At 43.8% G+C, this 22,947-nt stretch overlaps 1 protein-coding gene across 1 annotated transcript in view; it reads left to right on the top strand.

The window, feature by feature from the left end:
• adamts17 (ADAM metallopeptidase with thrombospondin type 1 motif, 17) overlaps window positions 1–22,947 on the top strand; it is a 207,133-nt gene that overhangs the window by 116,587 nt on the left and 67,599 nt on the right. Inside the window, exon 14 of the mRNA XM_028823153.2 lies at window positions 8,804–8,931. Within this exon, the coding sequence (XP_028678986.1) occupies window positions 8,804–8,931 (128 nt within the window). The remainder of the gene's footprint in view (window positions 1–8,803; window positions 8,932–22,947) is intronic.

Raw genomic sequence — 22,947 nt, 5'->3', positions numbered from 1 at the left:
CGCCTCCTCTGGACCATGAGAGGGCAGCCGCCCTGGTTTGTATGGGGACCACGGGAACAAAGCATGGAAGCTCAACTCTATAGGGGCCCGTGGTCACCGCCAGGGGGCGCCCAGATGCCTGAAAAGCCCTGGATGTAAGCTCTTCCGCCACACCCAGAGGTGCTGGCGGAAAGAAAACCAGGGACACCCGGAGTGCTTCCGAGTGCTAGTGCAGCACTTCCTCCATACCAGGAAATGCCGCAGGAAGCTCATCGGGAGGCACCTGGAGCACGTCTGGGTGAGCATTAAAGGGGCCGCCTCCCTCCATTCGTCAGCTGGAGTTGGGTGGAAGAGGACAGAGCTCAGAGGAGAGGAGTGGAGGCGGTGAAGGAAGCCATTGTGAGAGCCCTGGACTGAGGGTGCTTGGTGCAGGGGCACTGGGTTGTGTGTGGGGTACTTTTGTAAATAGTTGCGTAAATATGAATAAACGTGTGTGTGGTTGTAAACCATCAGTGTCTGCCTGTCTGTGTCCGGGCTGCTCTCCACAATATGTATAGTGTGTGTGTATATATATATATATATATATATATATATATATATATATATATATATATATATATATATATATATATATGGGCTGGTGTCCCAACAGGGACAGGGCATGGCTCATTTACCCGCCCAGGGGGCCAATGTAATTAACGAATGGGGGACAGACGCTGTATTCAGAACAGTGGCTTCCCTGATACACTAGATGGCAGCACACCCAGACCATGGATTCCCACACAAATACCCACAAGGCATAATGGGAGTTGTAGTCCCATGAGGCAGCCTGGTTGGGTTCCATGGGGGCTGCCAGAGGGAGCTATTGGGATTAGTGATCCCTACTTTGTAAGACTTCCTATTGACCCAGAAGTACTTTAATTGGGCTATGCCTTAGCACAAGAAGTACTCCCGGGTACAAAAGGAGTCACTCTGCCACATCCAGGCGAGTTGGAGCCGGGAGAGTAGATGGGGTAACACTCGCCTGAGAGGAGTGGAGAAGAAAAAAGAGAGATAGAATAGAAAGAGTCATCATTTGGTGGTACAATATTGTTAAAGAAGACTTTTGTAAGATATTTGTTAATAATAAACCTTACGGTTTTATTGAGGACTTGTGCCTGTGCGGTTGGGTTTTGGGGCTCTGTGGCACCCCCTGTGGTTTTATATATATATATATATATATATATATATATATATATATATATATATGAGTCCACACTCATTGTAATACTAAGGAAACAAAAATTAATGAGAGACGCTATCTCTTCCACCTTTTCACCTCAAACGGATACTCAAAAACATTCATTAATCGGAGCTAACACAGGAGACGCCACATAACTCGGCAAACAATCAACTTAAATCAGAACCCCCACCCCACCTGGCACTCACTCCGTTATCACCACAAGGTGTCAGAAGGTACAGTGCGCATCCTGACCAAGTGGGGTGTCAGAATAGCACACAAACCCACAAACAATCTGCGCACAGTCCTCTTTAATGCCAAAAACAAGAAATCGACAGCAGAAACACGAAACGCAGTTTATAGTATCCCATGCAATTCTTGCTCAGCGGTATACATAGGACAAACTTCAAAAAGTATCTCAACACGTGTGCAGGAACATCGCAATGCCGTCAGAAGAAAGGACGCACTATCTTTGATATATGCACATACTAAATCAACAGGACACACATTCAACTGGGACAACGTAAAAGTAAAATTTAAGGCCAGTACAAAAAGTGCCAGAGAGTTGGCCGAGTCTTGGCTATCAGATGAAAACGCCATCAACAGACACTTGGACATAAATCCAGCATATGCTAACTTAAGAAGAACATATACACATTAATTAAACTATACAACCCCCCCCCCCCACCCCCAATCATACTGACTTAGTCACCTAGGGCACCCCCCTAGTCCCCCCCCCCTCCCCGCCACCTTTATGTGTTGCTATATAGTGCCTTTGATTCTTGTAAGTCTAAGCATTATCCTCTGATGAAGACCCCTGGCAGAGGTTGAAAGCTCAGGAATAGAAACTACTTTGATACGTGATTCATTTTTTTCTCCCTTTGTGGATCTCCAGCTGCAAATATGCAAACCGTATCACAGACCTTCTCTTCCATATATATATATATATAAAATATACACTAGGGGGTTCCCCCCCTGCTTGCTTCGCTCGCCAACCCCTGGCCCAGCCACTTTGCGTCTCTGCCTGTCGCGTCGTGAAGAGTGTGGCTGAACGCACCCCAAGGAGACGCGGTTGCTCCTCTGAAACCCCCTCTTAAGAGGGGATACAATGGGAAACACATACAGTTTTTTTTTTTTTACTTCCTCTTTGCTCGATTAGCTGCTGGATTGCGTGCTGCTGCCATGCCATGTGATCTTCATCTCATGCAGCGCTTCAAACATTTAAAAGCCGGTACAGCAGCTGTACTACTATTTTGTCTTTTATTTCCGGCCCCAGGTATGGTTAAATCTCTTGGCACAATGTATATATGTATATGTGTATATATATATATATATATATATATATATATATATATATATATATATATATATATAATATGATTTAAAGCATGACAAAAAACATGACATAAAAAAGTCACATAAAATCGTTGACTTTTAGGCTTAGGATTTTATATATATATAGAGTAGATATACATAATATATGTGTTTTCAAAACTCTGCCGTCAGGATCATCACACACACACCAAGCTAGCAGACCACAGTGCCTTATTCGTTTCCATTGGCCTCCCGTGGTGTTTTGTGTTAACTTCAAAAACCTTCTCCTCACGTTTTAAAGCTTTCCAGAAGTTGGCCCCCAGTTACACCACCAACCTCCTCCATCCCTCTACTCCAGTTCGTTCGTTGCGATTTTCAACTGCAGGTTTACTGACTGGCCGAACTCCTTACCTCAGGCCGATGGGTGCCAGGACCTTCTCTTTTGCTGTACCCAGACTGTTGAATACATCTGATATCTGACGGTAAGCACTTCGTGGCTTCTCCTGGGTCTTTGAAGAAGTGCCGGCATCCCTACATGTACTTTGGGGTCGTAATTAAGCTAAATGAAGGGTTATTTCTACCCTAATACTCCGATAATGCAGTAGAGAATGCGGACAGCGAGAATGCCAGAGGCTAAAGGCTGGATTATGCCGTACTTGACGTGTCACCACGGCGAAAATGACGTCAGAGGAACCCAACCCCAACAAGCTGGGTTTTCTGCAGAATCATGGAATGTGGCCAGGGCCGGATTAAGATGAAATTGGGCCTGATGCTGCAGCGTAAAAAATGCCTATTTTTTCTCAGCATTAGTGCCTGTGCATTCGACACTCACCGTACATGCACACTCAGACCGACCAAGGAGCCTTAATTGCTTGCGACGCAACCAGCCAGCCTTTATTGAACATGAAAAATAATAACAACGTAGTATCGTAACTGCGGTGGGCTGGCGCCCTGCCCGGGGTTTGTTCCCTGCCTTGCGCCCTGTGTTGGCTGGGATTGGCTCCAGCAGACCTCCGTGACCCTGTAGTTAGGAGGTAGCGGGTTGGATAATGGATGGATGGATGGATAGTATTGTAACAACTCGAGATTAATATCAAACTATGTAACATCAACATTCAATAGCAATTGTCTGAAAAGTGCACTTAATGCAGAAAACCTAACAATGAAATACACAAAATTTCTCTTACGAAACAGAATAAGAAAAAAATAATTTGCAGAGACATTGGGTCAAAGTGACTCAGTTCAGGCTCTTGAGGGTAAAAATTTGTCCACGACTTAAATTTCATAATAGACCAGAATCCTGTCGAGGATTTTAAAAATTCTAAACATCCATGCTGGGCCCACGGGCCAGCTTTTAGTTTTATCTTTACAGATAACCATTTTAAATAGCCATCGACTTTTACTGTACAACTAACTTTCAAAGTGAAAAATTTACTACGTGGCATTTACCGAACAATAATAAAGTGGCAAGAATCCCCAAGATATTTCAAAAAACGCAGCTAAATTACTAAGTAAACTGTTTAACGTAAAAGTCTTCGGTTAACAATAAACACGACGACGTTATAGTTACGTCACGGCGCAAAGAACAATAGTACCTGTATAATAAGTAACGCTGTGTCTAGGCGTCCGAAAGTCGGACTCCAAATTTCATTCTAAGAATTATTTTAAGGTTAATATAGCAAAGGAAAACTGTTCAGCTTCCGGAAAATTCTCGTCTCTTTTCATCTGGGCCTATTTCAGGAATGGGCCTAATGCTGCAGCATCAATAGCACCCACCTTAATCTGGCCATGAATGTGGCGATCATTTATTTCTGGAATTTTCCATTTAATATTTTCGGGTGACGGTAAAGTGTGGAAACCGTGTTTGCAGATGCGATGGTTTTACTGTACATATACTGTATCACAGCAGTGCTGCTAACTGAAATAACTCACAACTGCAATATGATAAGGAATTATCATTTGTCATAATCGTGCATCTATAGGTGACAGTGATTCTCTTGGCATTTCAGTAGCAGGTTTTGTTTTTACGGGGTAGGGGTGCTGGCCCGACGCCCAACCCTTCTCCTTTTTCATCCGGGCTTGGGACCGGCAGTAGCTTAACGCCGCTTTCGATTTGCTGGCCAAACCGATACATCGCCTTCCAAAGATCGCTATGAGCTGGACGCCCGCCTGTGGCACACGAAAGCATGGCCGCCCAAATTGAACATGGCGGCATTCTTTCAACGAAGACCTACGCGCTATAGATATATCATGGGACGAAGCCGAAGCTGCTGCCGCTGACTGAATTCGTTGGCGATCTCTTAGCGCCCAATGCGCCACCCTGCGTGGGAGGAACTAAGTCTAAGTCTAAAAGTAGGTGACAGTAAGACACAGAGTCACATTTCAATCCCGAAAGAAGCTTAAATCAGTTTAAACACCGATCCTGTTGCATTTTCTTAAGCTGCGATATTGTCTAAAACATTTATTGTCAGAGCCACCACTGGGATCACAGCGACGTGATCCACGACTCGCCCAGTAAGGCCTTGAATTACTCCGGCTGTTGAGAACGGAGCTCCGCTTTTCTTTCCTCCGTCTTTAGATTAACAGCTCGCATTATGTAATGGACTGCTTAGGGCTTAAAACTTCTCCCAGGAGTCAGCAGGGTGTGTAGCAAAAATCAATTCTTTTCATCAAGCACCGCGCAAAATGTATTTGTTCTCGTGTTAGAAATTCATGAAGGGTGCAAGCAGTGCCATGCGTGGAGATAATAATTCACAGTAAGCAGGGATCTCCTCAAGGAGACAGCAGAATTGTCTTTGCGGCGTTTGTACGAGAGGCCTTCCGCAAGGATTAAGAAGCCTTTGATGCGATTACAGGCGTCTTTATTCTAAGAGAGTTAACAGCTGTTAGCCAAATGCATTTTTTTTGGTAAAAATTCATAACCGGATGTTTAGCTCTCGAGTGCTGAGATGTGGAAATTTCTGCAGCCTCTCTTGTGCTCAACCTTGCATGAACTTTTGTTTGCTAAAGTTTGCTGCGGTTTTATGCAAAGACAGCGTTTTTATTTAAACACAATATTGCAATGGGACAGGGTGTGGGGGCTTTAAGGGCAGAGCCTATTCTATAGAAGGAGGAAACCATGGATGGAACAGCAATCCATCCCAGATAACAGAAACCTCAAACCAATCCACAATCATTGGGGGGCCGGAGCGAATCATAGCAGCATCAGGAGAAGAGCAGGACCTAATTCTGGAAGGGACCACCTTTCATCCCAGACAGAACACATAAACCTCAGACCCACTTAATTTAATTCAGGCGTTATGAGGGGCCAGAGCCTATCCTTGCAGCATCAGGTCCATGGCAGGACCCAGTTCTGGACGGGATATCAGTCCATCCCAGATGTAACCTAATACAGAAACCTCACACTCTGTTTATCTAATTAAGGGTCACTGGGGGCCAGAGGCTATCCTGGCATCATCAGGAGAAGCGCAGGACCTAAATCTGGACGGGACCACCTTTCATCCCAGGCAGAACACAGAAACCTCACACCCACTTAATCTAATTTAGGGTTATGGAGATGGGGGCATCTAGAGACTATCCTAGCAGCATCGGGTGCATGATAGGGCCCAATTAGAAAATGCGCGGACATCCACCCCAGATGTAACCTAATACAGAAAATTCACACCCACTTAGTCTAATTTGGGGTCATTTTGGGCCAGAGGCTATCCTGGCATCATCATGTGAAAAGCAGGACCTAATTCTTGGTGTACACCCTTTCATCCCAGATATAACACAGAAACCTCAAACCCACTTAATCTAATTTGAGATTATGGGGGGGGGGGGGGGGGTCAGAGCCTATTCTAGAAGCATCAAGTGCGTGGCAGGACCCAGTTCTAGATGGGACATCAGTACATCCCAGGTGTAATATAAAACAGAAACCTCACACCCACTTAATCTAATTCAGGGTCTCTTGGGGGCATAGGATATCCTGTCATCATCAGGAGCCAACCCTGGATGGGACATCAGTCCATCCCAGATGTAACCTAACACAGAGACCTCAAACCCACTAAATCTAATTCAGGGTTATTGGGGGCAAGAGCCAATCCTAGTAGCATGAGGTGTATGGTGGGACTCAATTCAGGATGGAACATCAGTCCATCCCAGATGTGACACAACACAGAAACCTCAAACCCACTTAATCTAATTTAAGGTTATGGAGTTCGTGGGTTGGGGTCAGAGATTATCCTAAAAACATCGGGTGCATGGTAGGTCCCAATTCTGGATGGAATGCCAGTCATAACACAAAAAACTAACATTCACTTAATCTAATTCAGGGTCCCTGGGAGCCAGAGGCTATCCTGTCATCACCAGGAGCCAACCCTGGATGGGACATCAGTCCATCCCAGATGTAACCTAACACAGAAACCTCAAACTCACTTAACCCAATCCAGGGTCCTGGGAGGCAGAGCCTTTCCTTGCAGCATCAGGCGAAGAGCAGGACCTAAATCTGTCATCCCAAATATAACACAGAAACCTCAAACCCACTTAATCTAATTTGAGGTTATGGGGGGGTCAGAGCCTATTCTATAAGCATCAAATGCATGGCAGGACCCAGTTCTAGATGGGACATCAGTACATCCCAGATGTAATATAAAACAGAACCTCACTCCCACTTAATCTAATTCAGGGTCTTTGGGGGCAGAGGATATCCTGACATCATCAGGAGCCAACCCTGGATGGGACACCAGTCCATTCCAGAGGCAACATGGAAACCTCAAACCCAATTAATCCAATCCAGGGTCAATTGGGGGTTCAGAGCTTGTCCTAGCAGCATCAGTTGTTGAGCAGGAGCCAACCTTTGATGGGACCCCAAATCAATCCCAGATTAAACTGTATTAATCCTACGGTAAAATTCAGATGTAACATAACATAGAAACCTCAAACCCTAAGCAAATTCAGGGTGTTGAAGGACCAGAGCCGAGCCTATCAGTATCAGGTATACAGCAGGCCCCGATTCTGGATGGGACACCAGTCCATCCCAGATGTAACATAACATAGAAACCTGAAAATCACCTAAACTAATCCAGGGTCATGAGTTTGGGGGGCAGAGCTCAATTTAGCCAGCATCGGGTGCACAGCAGGCCCCAATTCTGGATGGAACACCAGTCTCCCCCAGATATATCATAACGTAGAAACCTCAAACACACCTAAACTAATCCAGGATCATGGAGGACCAGAGCCGAGCTTATCAGCATCGAGTGCACAGCAGGTCCCAATTCCGGATGGGCCACCAGTCCATTCTAGGTGTAGCATAACATAGAAACCTGAAACCCACCTAAAATAATCCTGGGTCATGGGATTGGGGGGCAGAGCCTATTTTAGGTAGCATGGGGTGCACAGCAGGCCTCCATTCTAGATGGGACACCAGTCCATCCTATGTGTACCATGACAACACAGGGCCTTCACAAAGTCTTCAGACCCTTCACGTTTTCCACATTTTGTCCTGTTGCAGCATTGTGCTTAAAATCATTTACATTCATTTTTATTATTTCTTCCTCAAGCAACACTCAATACCCCGAAATGACAAAGCGAAAGCAGAACTTTAGGAATTTTTGCAAATTTATTAAAAAAAAAAAAAAAAAAAATTGGAAATCTCACACTGACCCAAGTATTCAGACTCTTTGCTTTGGCTCATGTGCAGTCCGCTCTAATGATCATCTCTGAGATGTTTCTACACCATCTTTGGTGTGGTCAATACAGCTGATTGGACTGATTAGGAAAGACACACACACACACACACACACACACACACACAGAGCTGTCTTTAGAGGGTCCCAGCCAATCCAGAATACCCACACAGACCTGGGGAGAACATGCCATCTACAGACTGGACTGGATGGGGCCTCAGAGTTATGGACCTCACCATCCCACTGACCGAAATTTCAAAATGTTCCTTAATATTACAGTCCCAACATGTATAGAACAAAACTGACGAGGCTAAATCGGTCAGAAGTGCTCATCTGCTTTCACTTTGGACTCCACATATCATATTTGGCTGCTTATCTGTGTCACGTGAATGTCATCAAAACTAAATGATCGAGTAATAAGAGTAGCGAGTTGGACAGAGGCTTCCTCCTGGCTGACATGACACTTCCATTTAGAGACATTAACATCAGCTAAGCACCTTTGCCCAGAAACACCGATTTAATAAAGTGACTTCAGTGGCAGCGGCTCGTCATTTACATGAACTGCTCTGAGATTTCGGTCATTGAGTTGACTCAGCCTCTTGTGTTTTTTTTTTCTGTCTTTCAGATAAGCCGTGTGCCCTCTTCTGTACTCCGCTGGGCCGAGACTCTCCGGAACTGGCAGCGGAGCGAGTGCTCGATGGCACCCCATGTGGACCATACGAAAGCGATCTGTGTGTGAATGGCAAGTGCCAGGTACAGTGTGGGGACTGACTCAGTGTGACAGCCTGCATTATTTACCCTTCTTACCTTCCGTATTGCAGGATCTCTCATTTCATGAACTAGAAAATGCAAAGGCATTTAAACACAATGCTGCAATGGGACAGGGTGTGGGGGCTTTAAGCGCAGAGCCTATCTTAAAGTAGGAGGCAACCATGGATGGAACAGCAGTCCATCCCAAATAAGTGAAACCTCAAACCAATCCACAGTTATTGGGGGGGGCGCCGGGGCGGACAGAGCGTATCGTAGCAGCATCAGGAGAAGAGCAGGACCTAATTCTGGAAGGGACCACCTTTCATCACAGACAGAACACAGAAACCTCAGACCCACTTAATCTAATTCAAGAGTTATGGGGGGACAGAGCCTATCCAGCAGCATCAGGTGCATGGCAGGACCCAATTCATGACAGGATATAAGCCCATCCCAGATGTAACCTAACCCAGAAACCTCACACTCAGTTAATCTAATTTAGGGTTATGGAGATGGGGAGTCTAGAGACTATCCTAGCAGCATCGGGTGCATGACAGGACCCAATTCTTGACGGGATATCAGTCCATCCCAGATGTAACTTAATACAGAAACCTCACTCTCAGTTAATCTAATTTAGGGTCATTGGGGGCCAGAGGCTATCCTGGCATCATCAGGAGAAGTGCAGGACCTAAATCTGGACGGGACCACCTTTCATCCCAGGCAGAACACAGAAACCTCAAACCCACTTAATCTAATTTAGGGTTATGGAGATGGGGGTCTACAGACTATCCTAGCAGCATCGGGTGCATGGTAGGGCCCAATTAGAAAATGCGCGGACATCCGGTCCTTCCAAGTTTAAGGTTTCGGCCCTGGCACTTTGCAAGTCCCAACAACTTGCACGCATCGGAAAGGCAGGGCTGACCTTCTTCTTTCTGCTGCGTAATCGTCTTTTGCACACTCTGCAGATGTTGTGGCTCATTTTTTTCGGACAACCTCTCAAACAGCTGCCTTATGCAATTTGCCATAAGGAAGACAAAACCCCCCCCCCCCCCCCGAGAGTTTCGTGGAGGTTGCCTTTAGCCACATTTCACAAGTACCAGCAGGCTGTGCACAGCAGATGCCGGAGCTGCCATTTTCTTTTCTCCTTCCTATCATGTACTCAGCCTCTGCAACTTGTGTCACACTCAGCAGATGTCTCTGCTCATCTTTATCTCTCAGCCGCGGCCTGTTGTTTATACAATACAATACAATTCAATACAATTTATTTCTATACTAGACATTAAGCCCGTTACAATAACGGGTGCTAGAATAGTAGTGCATAAACATTAGTAGGAACAGTCTATATTAAATGGCAAAGGACCGTCTATTTTCTGTTACAGTAATACTGGCTTGTATGTGGCTGTAATATGCGTCACTGTATTGTGTGCTTTTAATTTTCTCTCACAGTAATACATCTCTCCAGCAAGTATTTTAATCTGTGCTGGCATGCAGCTGATTATTGTATGTATGACGTCTCCCCAGCAACGGATTTTATGTGCGTGAAAATAAATCTACTTTTAAAAGTCATCCTATTGTAATATCATGAAAATTTGTATATTTAGGAAAACACTTCACACTTTACTGGGCCAAGTTTGTTAATCACAAATTTGACATCCTCAGAGTGAACACTTGCACAACAAAAAACACTAATCCCACCTCTCTGGGGAAGCTGGTCTCCGCGTCTCAGTACCCGATTGGATTTTTCATGCGTTATGTTTTAGGTCTTACCTCATTTACCGAAATCCGATTGGATCGGCCGCACGATATTTTATAGGTCCCGCCCTCTCTGTCTTGTGTGACGCGTCAGGCGGCCTTTGAAGCATCTGCTTTGAAAGCGTCACACTGTGCCCCACGCATGTGCATTTCACCAGAAGACACACACACACGGACACATGGACGCACACAGGGATTTTATTAAAGAGGATAGCTCAAAATCACACAAGGAGGGCCGCAATGGGCTTTGACAGGTCATGCCTTTTGACAGCCCCCCAGCCTTCACTCTCTAAGAAGACAAGGGAAAACCCCCCTAAAAAAAAAAATTGAAGTTTTCTGCCTCACTCCGCGCTGTCCGTGCAATGCGGCCGTAGAGAGCTTAAACAACTGGGCACATCCACATAAAAAAACGACAAGGGGTGAGCTTTCTTGAAGGCTTTTACTGGACGTACCTCGTGTGTGAATTTCCCCTTGGGATTAATAAAGTATCTATCTATCTATCTATCTATCTATCTATCTATCTATCTATCTATCTATCTATCTATCTATCTATCTATCTATCTATCTATCTATCTATCCATCCATTTTCCAACCCGCTGAATCCGAACACAGGGTCACGGGGGTCTGCTGGAGCCAATCCCAGCCAACACAGGGCACAAGGCAGGAAACAATCCTGGGCAGGGTGCCAACCCACCGCAGGACACACACAAACACACCCACACACCAAGCACACACTAGGGCCAATTTAGAATCGCCAATCCACCTAACCAGCATGTCTTTGGACTGTGGGAGGAAACCGGAGCCCCCGGAGGAAACCCACGCAGACACGGGGAGAACATGCAAACTCCACGCAGGGAGGGCCTGGGAATCGAACCCAGGTCCCCAGATCCCCCAACTGCGAGGCAGCAGCGCTACCCACTGCGCCACCGTGCCGCCCACTATCTATCTATCTATCTATCTATCTATCTATCTATCTATCTATCTATCTATCTATCTATCTATCTATCTATCTATCTATCTGAACTTTTAATCTTGCCTACTACGCTATCTATCTATCTATTGTAGCAGATATAGCGTTTGTCCACCTCTCGAACCCTCAGGTACCACTCTTCAGACCAGGTGAAAGTACAATAACTATTTATTTTATAATTGTACAGTGCACCAAGCACTACACACACCACACTCATATACTTATTAAACTCTACAATAACCAATACAATCCTCCACTCCCAGACACTTCGCCCTCCTACCTCCCAGCTCAGCTCAATGTTCTGGGCTTCCCAGAGTCCTTTTATAGCTCCTGACCCTGAAGTGGTTCTAAGCACAACCCACAAGTCCATTTCCTTCCGGGTCAGGGCAAACAGTCTTCTTCTTCATCCCGGGAGCATGTCACTTCCTCGAGTCACGTGACTAACATGCACTCCCGGGTTATAGGGCATGCAAGAGCCCACTAGCCCTCTTACAGCGACTCCTGGCGGCCCCCAAGGTATCCAGCAGGGCTGTGTCACAACACTACAAAGTCCATGAGGCCCTGCTGGAACTCGGGGCACGAATATGCTGTCCGGAGGGCTCCTCCTAGCGGCCTGGGGGTGGCGACCGGAGTCCATAGCTGGTCGTCCATCACACTATCTATCTATCTATCTATCTATCTATCTATCTATCTATCTATCTATCTATCTATCTATCTATCTATCTATCTATCTATCTATCTATCTATCTATCTATCTATCTATCTATCTATCTATCTATCTATCTATCTGAACTGAAATATATACAAAAGAAACATACAGGTATATACAGGTGTACAACCATAGACAATAAAGAATGATTTACAAAGCAATACATGGAAGACAGTGTATATTAGACAATAAACCTTTAAAAGACACTTACAAGGTGAGTGATTTCCACGGTTGGATCAAGACAAAGAGGAGTGCGTAGACAGAGGTTCAAATCGCTGCGTACTGCAACTAACCAGACCCATAGTTTATATACCCTAAAGCAGCGTTTCTCAACCTTTAAGTATTTGCGACCTGAGTTTTCATAAGTTTTAATCGCGCCCCCCCTAATGTTTTTTTGAAAGGAATCCACTAATACCAATTTGTTCATTTTTAATTAATGGTATATCTTTGATGCATATTTTATTATACCTACTTAACTTTTATCGACATTTATCTAACTCTAAATTTATTTTTCTAGTATCAGAATGTAGTTTAAGTTAATTTGTTTTGGTTTCAATAGATGTATTTTTCATATTTTCGATACTTGTTTTCTTTTTTTCACATCTTCGTGCCCCCCTTTTTGTTACTTCGCGCCCTCCTAGGGGGGCCCGCCCCACAGATTGAGAACCACTGCCCTAAAGATACATTTCAGACATGATAAAGTGGTGCCTACATGAGACACATGGGGTGTATCGTATTCAAATGTTTATTATGGGACTTACGTGAGTTTCATTGACTTTTATAGCACCACTGTGAGTGTGGGACGTGACTGACTGGTGTGTTAATAAATGACAAGATGAAGGGGGATCATAGCTCAACAAATAACAGCTAACAAGATGTGGGGCAGAACAGGAAGAAATCTTGGGAAAGGCAGTTCAAATAGAGACCCCTATCCAGGTAGGTTGGGCGTGCAGTAGTTGTCAAAAAAAAAATGGGGGTCAATACAACACGATGCACAGAACAGAACACAAGAAATCCTCAAGCTGTACATATAATACGCTAGCGTGGCTGTCCGTTTGTCTGTCCAGGAGTTTAAATCACCTGTAGATCGCAAACCGTTTGACCGATTGACCTGAAATTTGGTACACATATTCTACGTGACGTCTACTATCCACTTTCGGGGTGATGATTGTCCTCCAAGGTTATTCCTCTTTTTATTTTTATTTTATTTTATTGTATAATCAACACCTGGCAGTGTCCAGCAGGGTGGCGGTGCGGCACATGTGTACGTGCGCCATTCTCATCCCTACCATCTTCGCCGTCACTTCCCCTACCTCTTCATATCTTAAGTCTTCAATCTGCCTCAGGAATGATTTAAGTGCCAGCATAAGTGAAAAATTAAAGAAAACGTACTCAGTAATTGCAACACAAACACTGACTTGATCAGTTTTAACGCGAAAAGAAAGAAGAGAAGAAGCTGGCCACTAGGGTGGAGAAAAGAAGAAGAGCAGCTCCGGAAGCAGCAAGCGCATCAACCTCTGAGCAAACGAATGCTAAACGTGTAGAGCAAGAATATGAAAACTATGAGGAGCGCACTGAGCATTTACGACAGACAGAGCGAAAGGGAATTGCAAGAGCAAATGAGAGTAAAGAACAGACCATACAACGAAGACGGGCCGACGCTGAGTGAAAGAGAATCACAAGAGCAAATGAGACTGAGGAAGGGGCTAATCGACGTCAGCAACCTGCGGTCAAACTGTGCCAGAATTACAAAGGCAAATGAGGCCGAGTAAAACGCCATCCAGCGGTGACAAAGAGACGCTGATTGCATGAGAATAGCTAGAATGAACAAGACCGATGACCAGAGAGTATATCGTTTTAGGCAAAACACAGCAGCTTACAGTGTGCTGTTACAGTCGCCTGCAGCTCACAAACTGTTTGACCTATTGACCTGAAATTTGGTACACATATACTATGTGACGTCTACTATCTGCTTTCAGGGTGATGATTGACCTCCAAGTTTATTCCTCTTTTAATTTTATTATATTGTAGAATCAACTCTCGGCAGCGCACAACAGGGCAGCCGTGTAGCGCATGCGTATGGGCGCCATTTTCATCCCTACCACCTTCGCTGTCACTTCCCCTACCTCTTCATATCTTAAGTCTTCAATCTTACTGAAGAATGATTTAAGTCCCAGCTTAAATGAAAAATTAAAGAAAACGTGTTGAGAAATTGCCACACAAACACTGACTTAATCAGATTTAACGTGAAAAGATGCCGACGAAAGAAGAGAAGAAGTGGGCCACTAGGGTGGAGAAAAGAAGAGCCGCTCAGGAAGCAGCAAGCGCATCAACCTCTGAGCAAACGAATGCTAAACGTACAGAGAAAGAGGATGGAAACTGAGAATGATCAAGTCAAGTGTGCCATTACTGGTACAACATAATAGTGCAATAGAAATATTACAAGTTCCGAGCAGAATTTATCACATTAGCTATGCATTTTGCCATAAGAAAGACACGGACCCCAGTAACTTTGTGTCAGTCACATGATACGAGTTATCAGGGTGAATCAGGTTATAAACTTTTGATTATGAACAAGGTCAAAGTTCAAGCCCCAGTGGTCCACGAGTAATCGTGTGACAGACAATATCTAATTTCCCAGCCATAAAAATTCTGAAGAAGAACTGGTCCGACCTTTACTTTGAGGGTTAGAACGTGAATGTTGAGTGAAGGCTGACGAAGGTCTAGCCAGTTAAATCAAAGTAGCAGAAAAGAGTTTGAAGGGTTAATTAGAATCCTCTCTTACAAATACAGACAATGTAATTTAAAAATAATTAGGCAAATAGACAAAATAATAGGGTGGCACGGTGGCGCAGTGGGTTTGCTTCCCGGGTCCTCCCTGCGTGGAGTTTGCATGTTCTCCCCGTGTCTGCGTGGGTTTCCTCCGGGCGCTCCGGTTTCCTCCCACAGTCCAAAGACATGCTGGTTAGGTGGATTGGCGATTCTAAATTGACCCTAGTGTGTGCTTGGTGTGTGGGTGTGTTTGTGTGTGCCCTGCGGTGGGTTGGCACCCTGCCCGGGATTGGTTCCTGCCTTGTGCCCTGGTGTTGGCTGGGATTGGCTCCAGCGGACCCCCGCGACCCTGTGTTCGGATTCAACAGGTTGGAAAATGGATGGATGGTTGGACAAAATAATTATTATCTCCTCTCTTATAAATGTAGGCTATGCTAAAATATATAATGAAATTAGTAACCCCTGTTAGAAATAAAGAAATAATCATGCGTATCAGGGAGAAGTCACTTCTTGGAGACATCCGACTACAGACCAGCACCACGTGGCACCCATTCCTAGTATTATGTTATTCATTTGGCGGCATGTTGCACGGGCATATGCCGTCTTTATTTGTGATTGGCTGAGGCAGCTGTTTTGCTTTTTTTTGCATATGGGAGAAATTAACAGGCAAGCCATTTGGCAGGGACGCAGCTCTCCTTTGATGTAGACATTAACTACTGTTGTAAAGGTTTGTGTTGATATCATCGGAAAAAGCGTTCATGTTTATATTCAGCCCCCCCCCCCCCCCCAAAACCACCAAATGGCAGGACCGTTGGAAACTGAAAGGTAATCAAAGGGGGTCTCCCACATGGCGTAACGGTGTCACACACAGTATGAGGTCACGATGGAGGGAATCCTCCCACCCGTTTCTTTTGGACTGGTGGCCGTCTGAAAAAGATTCTGCGTCAGCTGAGGGGGGCCATCCATCTGTTAGGATTCTGGTTTCTTTTTTAATTAAATTTCTGGCAATGTTGTCACTACTACATGGATTTTCGCTTCCCTTTTATTTATTTATTTATTTTTTCCATCCATGGAGAATTCACTTTTGGCATTTGTGTTTAAATTGCTCCTTCGTTCACTTTGCAGTATTGTTTTCCATTGTATGTTATATTCTTGTGTTCATTTATTTTTTTTTTTGTCTAATTATGAACTCTATGTTCATTTTATTCTCTTTACTTATTATGTCGTGTCTTTGTGTGGTTTGCAGTTCTCTTCTGTTCCTTGTGTTTTGTGGGTTGATTCCCTAAGAGGCGGGGCCACCTGTCCGTCACTGTTAAGGAACCGCCCACCCCATCTCCATGAAAGCAGGCTGGGAATTGAAGTCCAGTGCAGATTTATTTTGAATGCTCTCTGGAGGAGTTTACGACTTTTCCAACAAATCTGTATAAAAGAAAGTGTCTACACTGCTGTGCTCCATATAAGGCAGGGGTTGAATGTGATCCCCTGTCTGTGGGGCATTCTTAAAGTTTTTTAGGAAACATCCTATTTAATACATACAGTATATTAAGTATACAGACTAATTATAATACAGTGGACAATTCTGAAAACCCAAGAATCCATCATGTATTTGTTCTAAACCCAAAAATTGAAGTTGTAAACTGGTAACTAAATTCAAACCAAGAAAAACCACACCAACTCACAAAGATTTGTTAGGATTTCCCCAGAGACTCTGATAACGATGGATCTGTGGGGTGCTGGTATCAGAGACAGTCACTCCATTAGGCAACAAAGGCATTGGAGAGGCACCATTTATGACTGGTAAGGGGCGTGCACTCCAGTCAGTGAAGGGCACTGCTTATGTAACTTTGTACCTTTCTGTTATGCCCACGGTACGGCCAGCTAGGGGAGGCATTTTGATAAGTCAAGGGGTGCACACTCTACAGAGGGGACCAAAGGACCTCGACGTCTAATAATACTGAAAGTGTGCTAATAGAGGACACCAGGGCTGGTTGTTAATGTAAGAGAAGTGGCATGCACTCCCGATCTTTCTGTTATTCCCACACTAGAGACAGGAGGTGCGCTGATTTGTTAAGTGCTATGGGCACTGAGGGGGGATGGTGAAGTTGAATACTACTGAAAACCAATTATGGAGTACACCAGGTGGCACTGTTTACATACCTCAAGCAGCGTGCACTCCAGAACTTTCCACCTTCCCAACCCCAATCCACACTATGGACACCAACGGGTGCCGTTTTTGGGTTCCACAGATGTGATTATGGTGAAAATGAATGGAGATGGCACGTGAAACATTTCCTGAATGTTATGTAAGTTTTGTCCTACCATGTTCCACGTCTCTGTACGAAGAAGTTTACCAACTCCGACAAAATCGCATGCCAAGTGCATAAATCTGGAATGCAACTGTAATCCAATAGTCGTCATGTTTGTAATCCAATAGAAGAGAATTGTAGAAACAGATAGTTACAGATGATCGCGGTTTCTTTCGGTTCCTTTTTAAAGATCCTGCCTAATTCTTCTTCTTCACAGCAATCCTCACAATACTTTAAAGTTAGCCAATGGTGGAAGACTACCGAGGTTGCTGGGATTTGTAATCCATTTAAGTAGCACTGGGACACTGTGAGTGAAACAGATCCTGGTAGCAACAGTCAAGTTGTCCCACCTTTTCTGCACTGCGTCACCACCACACTCCACCCGTCCATGGTGCTAATCCCATCCTCATCACCAAATGAATTGCCGTAGCATGAAGCCTCTCCAATTGAAGATATGTGACAATTCAGAAAGTAAACCTGTGCCCTACTGTGCCACTTCTTCTGGAAATGCCATGAAAGCATGAAAGGAAACTGGTAGCTGCTTGTGACATTCTTACATTTGCGGACTCTGGGATAGAATTTTGCACAACCCGATTATTAGATATTGAAAATTTAAAACACAGGAAGGTACAGAAGACCGTAATATTTAAGATGGTGAAGATAGCTATGAAATTGTGTTGCTTCCGATTCAATTCCCTGGAAAGATGAACAAAAGCAAAATGTGCCGGGTATCAGATTCCCTTTGTAGACAAATTATAATTGGTAGGCTAAGTAATCCGTTATCTCAAGCCCTTAAAAGTTGCCAAAAGTGGTTGCCTAGCAACATCGGGAAAACTTCGGTGTTAAAATGGAGAGAAAGTCCAAAGGGAAAACCCCTAGGAGTCCTGCTGTGGAAAGTATCACTGAACAGAGTGCAGAGGTGGAGCTGGACACCAGTTCATAAGTGAGATGGAGAGAACTGGTGGTCTCCTCTCCTGCTCTGGGACTGTCCTCCTCTATTGCAGGTGACCCAAGCTCTTCTAATGTGGCAGCCCAGTAGAGGGCAGTGTGCACCTGACTTTTTACAGATTTCATTCTGCCCTCTGGAAGGAGCCCACCTGCCCGATGTCCTCTTTAATGTGTAGGACTCCTACAGAAGATCGTAGGGTCCGACTGAGGTCACCTTTGTTATTGATAGATGAAGAGATGTTTCACAAACACCCTGCTGTAGTCCATCTGCAATCAGTGTGTCATGAAATGGAGTCGCACATGTGGTGAGAAGAGGCTGAGACCGAAGGACACCATGAGGGCAGACCAGGTATCCTGATTTACACGGTCTAGAATTATTCCCTCCAAAGTTTTTGAGAATTTTTAAATTACAAACAACAGAAAATCCATTTCCGAATTTGATTGGAAACGTTATTAATATCGGTCTCGGCGCCACTATGCTGGGGTTTTTTGCGTCGCTTGTTTCTAAAGAAATCAATCCCATAATGCAATCGGGACACTTCAACAGTGTGCTGGCAATAAAAGGTCAGCTGAGCAGTTCCTCGATATCCAAGATTGGATTAAAAACTTTGTGTTTCTTCTTGAGTGTTCCCTTTTGACTCCACTGATTGTGTTTATGACTTCCAGTTTTCAGCTACACATTGTTTCTGGAACTATAAGAGAAGAGACAGAAGCTGTTGCGTCCAATGCAAAGCGGGCAAAAGAGTTTTAAAAAATGTACATAAAATGCCACACTCTGGAAGAGATTTTCGCACAACAAATGCATAGATACCACGTTTGTGAAGGCATGACGCCTCAAAAAATATCGAACTTATTCTTTAACATTTGTCCGACCATTTTTGAACTTCTCAATTTGTAAACACTCCACCATATCGTGAGGAAAACCTTCAGTGGATTTCAGCCCTTGGTACACCTTCAGCCCATAAAACGAGGATCACTGCTCTTCTCATTTTTGTGCGATGTTTTGTACGTTCGTAAAGGCGAAGAACGTTTTGTTTTTAAGAGAATGGAGTTTGGACCTTATCATGAGAAAAGAATTATATAGAGAAGGATGAGGTCAACATCGATTTCCATGCAAGGTCTGATCGCGGAAATATCACCGATTTTTGAGGTTGGATTGATTGTAAAATGTCACCGATTTCAATGTTTGATTTCAAAATGTCACTGATTCCAAGGTTTTATTGATTGTAAAACGTCACCGATTTTGACAGTTGATTGATTGTGAAATATCACCGATTTTTAAGGTTGTGTTTATTGTGAAACATCACCGATTTCAACGTTTGATTTCAAAATGTCACCGATTTCAAGGTTTTATTGATTATGAAACATCACTGATTTTGACATTTGATTGATTGTGAAATGACACAAATTGACGTTTGATTGCAAAATGTCACAGATTCCAAGGTTTTATTGATTGTGAAACGTTACCGATTTTGACGTTTGATTGATTGTGAAATGTCACAGATTTCAATGTTTGATTGATTGTGAAATATCACGATTTTTCGAGATTGTGTTTATTGAGAATCATCACTGATTTCAACATTTAATTTCAAAATGTCACTGATTCCAAGGTTTTATTGATTATGAAACATCACCGATTTTGACATTTGATTGATTGTGAAATGACACCAATTGACGTTTGATTGCAAAATGTCACCGATTCCAAGGTTTGATTGATTGTGAAATGTTACTGATTTAGACGTTTGATTGTATGTGAAATGTCACCGATTTCAATGTTTGATTGATTGTGAAATATCACCGATTTTCGAGGTTGTGTTTGTTGTGAAACATCACCGATTTCAATGTTTGATTTCAAAATGTCACCGATTCCAAGGTTTTATTGATTATGAAACATCACCGATTTTGACATTTGATTGATTGATTGTGAAATGACACCAATTGACGTTTGATTGCAAAATGTCACCGATTCCAAGGTTTGATTGATTGTGAAATGTTACCGATTTTGATGTTTGATTGATTGGGAAATGTTACCGATTTCTATGTTTGATTGATTGTGAAATGACACCAATTGACGTTTGATTGCAAAATGTCACAAGGTTTGATTGATTGTGAAACATCACCAATTTCGACGTTTGATTGACATTTTGGGGGGTCAGGGGGTACTGAATTGTATGTAACACCTGTTGCTTACACTCAGCTCATGTCTCCAGCAGGCGGTCCTGGCAGTAGTGCAGTAATTTTAATGTGCAGAACATCTGTTTCTGAAATTATCTGGGGGGGACAGAGTTCGTCGACTGGGGTTCATTGCTAAGCAGTGTGTTGGCAATCATTGCTTCAATCCCCCCAACCCCTCGATTGTTGATCGTGTGTCATTTCCTTGTGGCACTTCATGCTTCACAGGATACTCCCAAACCCCTGGACCATCAATTGAGTGTCTACAGGGGACACATTTACAAGAGTGAGATTTATAAAAGAAAATCGCTCCATTTGTATTTAAAATTTTTACGCACCGAGTTTGAGTTCAGTTTGTTCACCCGCAGTACTGTATGTGGTTCAAGCGCTAGAAATTTGACTTCTTCATCTTCAAATGTGGTATTACTTTTGCAGGGGGTGCGAACAGAAATCAAACATTTTCTAGGCCTGTGGGAGTGTAGAAAAGGCTGGAAACCACTAAGCTAGGAAGAAGGTGTTGGTGAAGCCAGCAGTGGGCAGCTTTCCTGGAGGTCTGTGTCTGGAACCCAATGCCCCAGTGCAGTGACAGGGACACTATGCTGTTAAAATGACACCGTCCTTCAGATGAGACATAAAAATAAGGTCCTGATCCTCTGTGGTCATAAAAGATCCTGGGGCATCTTTCAAAAAGAGTAGGGTGTACCCCGATGTCCTGGCTAAGCTGCACACCACGACCTCTCTTATGTCTTCACCACCTAATAGCTAATAAGCTGGCACTATAATGGCTGCCGTCACATCATTCGGGTGGGTACTACTCATTGGTGACAGTTGAACTGGCTCTCCAGTGTCTATGTAAATTGTTTTTGAGTTGTGAGAACAGCACTATATACATTGAATTAATTAATTATATTGAGTTTGTTCCTGTCTCGTGCCCAGCGCTGGCCCCCTGGCTTATTGTCTTCTATAATGGATGTACAGATCACCTGCAGTCTGTCACTTTAGCAATGTTGACTTCCCTTCCAGTGGGATTTCAAATGTATTTGCGGAATTGCTGGCAGCCTATAAAATGGCTGCCCAATAATGCTGTGACCACCCTGAAGATGTTGACTAAGTGACTCTCGTCGCTGCTCTGAAAATGGACTTGTTTGTGTGGCCACCTAAATGTGCAGCTGTGATCCAGACGCGCGTCACCATAAATGTCACATACAGCCTTAAGATAAGTGGCTGCCACGGGAATCACAAAGCTGTGCTCTCCCAGGCGACGTCCACTGCCGTTTAATGTGTTAGACCCTCGTGACTCTCGATGTCACATATCCAGCTAATCCTCCATCGCGGTCCTGCTGCACTTTCCGATATGTGACATTGGAGCATTAGCACAATGACATGTTCCTTTTTGGGAGGCCATTGAAGTTTAACAGGCGGCTTTCAGACTTTACTGCGTCTTTGTGAATGTTTGTACAGGTGAACTCAAATGTGCCGCCCTCCCAGATGGCTGTTTTCTTTGGCGTTACCAGCGCAGATGTTTTCCACACTCTTGGGTGCATCTGCTGAACGTAATTTGTCAAATCGGTCTCATTTTATTAAAACGTAATTCCAGTGTTTGTTAATGAGGTGAAATATGTTGCATGCGTTTCCTGCCAGGAATGCATTACTCGTGTGGCCGAGTGGGAGAGTTGGGTATACTGTGTGCGTTTAAGGCCTGGCGGAGACGTGGACCCTCAACACAGAAAATCACAAAAGGGGCCAGTGCTCGGCACACGGTAAAAACAGGGAATGGCTGCCTGTGCTGAGCATGAGTGGCGGGGTGGCCATCAAGGTCATGGGTTGGGGGGCTGGCAACATGCAGCGCAAGGCTGGCTGGGTTTACAAGATACACACATTCATAGATGGATGGTGAAATATTAGATAGATATGAAAAGGGCGATATGATAGATAGATCAGGATGGTAGGTAAACACATGTGAAAGGCACTATATGATATGTAGGAACATAGATGATAAAGGCACTATATAATAGATGTGAAAGGCACTATATAATAGGTAGGAACATAGATGTGAAAGGCACTATATAATAGGTAGGTAAACACATGTGAAAGGCACTATATAATATGTAGTAACATAGATGATAAAGGCACTATATAATAGATGTGAAAGGCACTATATAATTGGTAGGTAAACACATGCGAAAAGGTGCTATATAATATGTAGGAACATAGATGTGAAAGGCACTATATAATATGTAGGAACATAGATGTGAAAGGCACTATATAATAGGTAGGAACATAGATGTGAAAGGCACTATATAATAGGTAGGTAAACACATGTGAAAGGTGCTATATAATATGTAGGAACATAGATGTTAAAGGCACTATATAAAATGTAGGTAGATAAATGT

The sequence above is a fragment of the Erpetoichthys calabaricus genome, chromosome 17 (genome assembly GCF_900747795.2).
Source record: "Erpetoichthys calabaricus chromosome 17, fErpCal1.3, whole genome shotgun sequence".
NCBI classification, from domain to species: domain Eukaryota; kingdom Metazoa; phylum Chordata; class Cladistia; order Polypteriformes; family Polypteridae; genus Erpetoichthys; species Erpetoichthys calabaricus.
The sequence above is the reverse complement of the archived record's forward strand: the minus strand, read 5'-3'. Positions and strand labels throughout refer to the sequence as shown.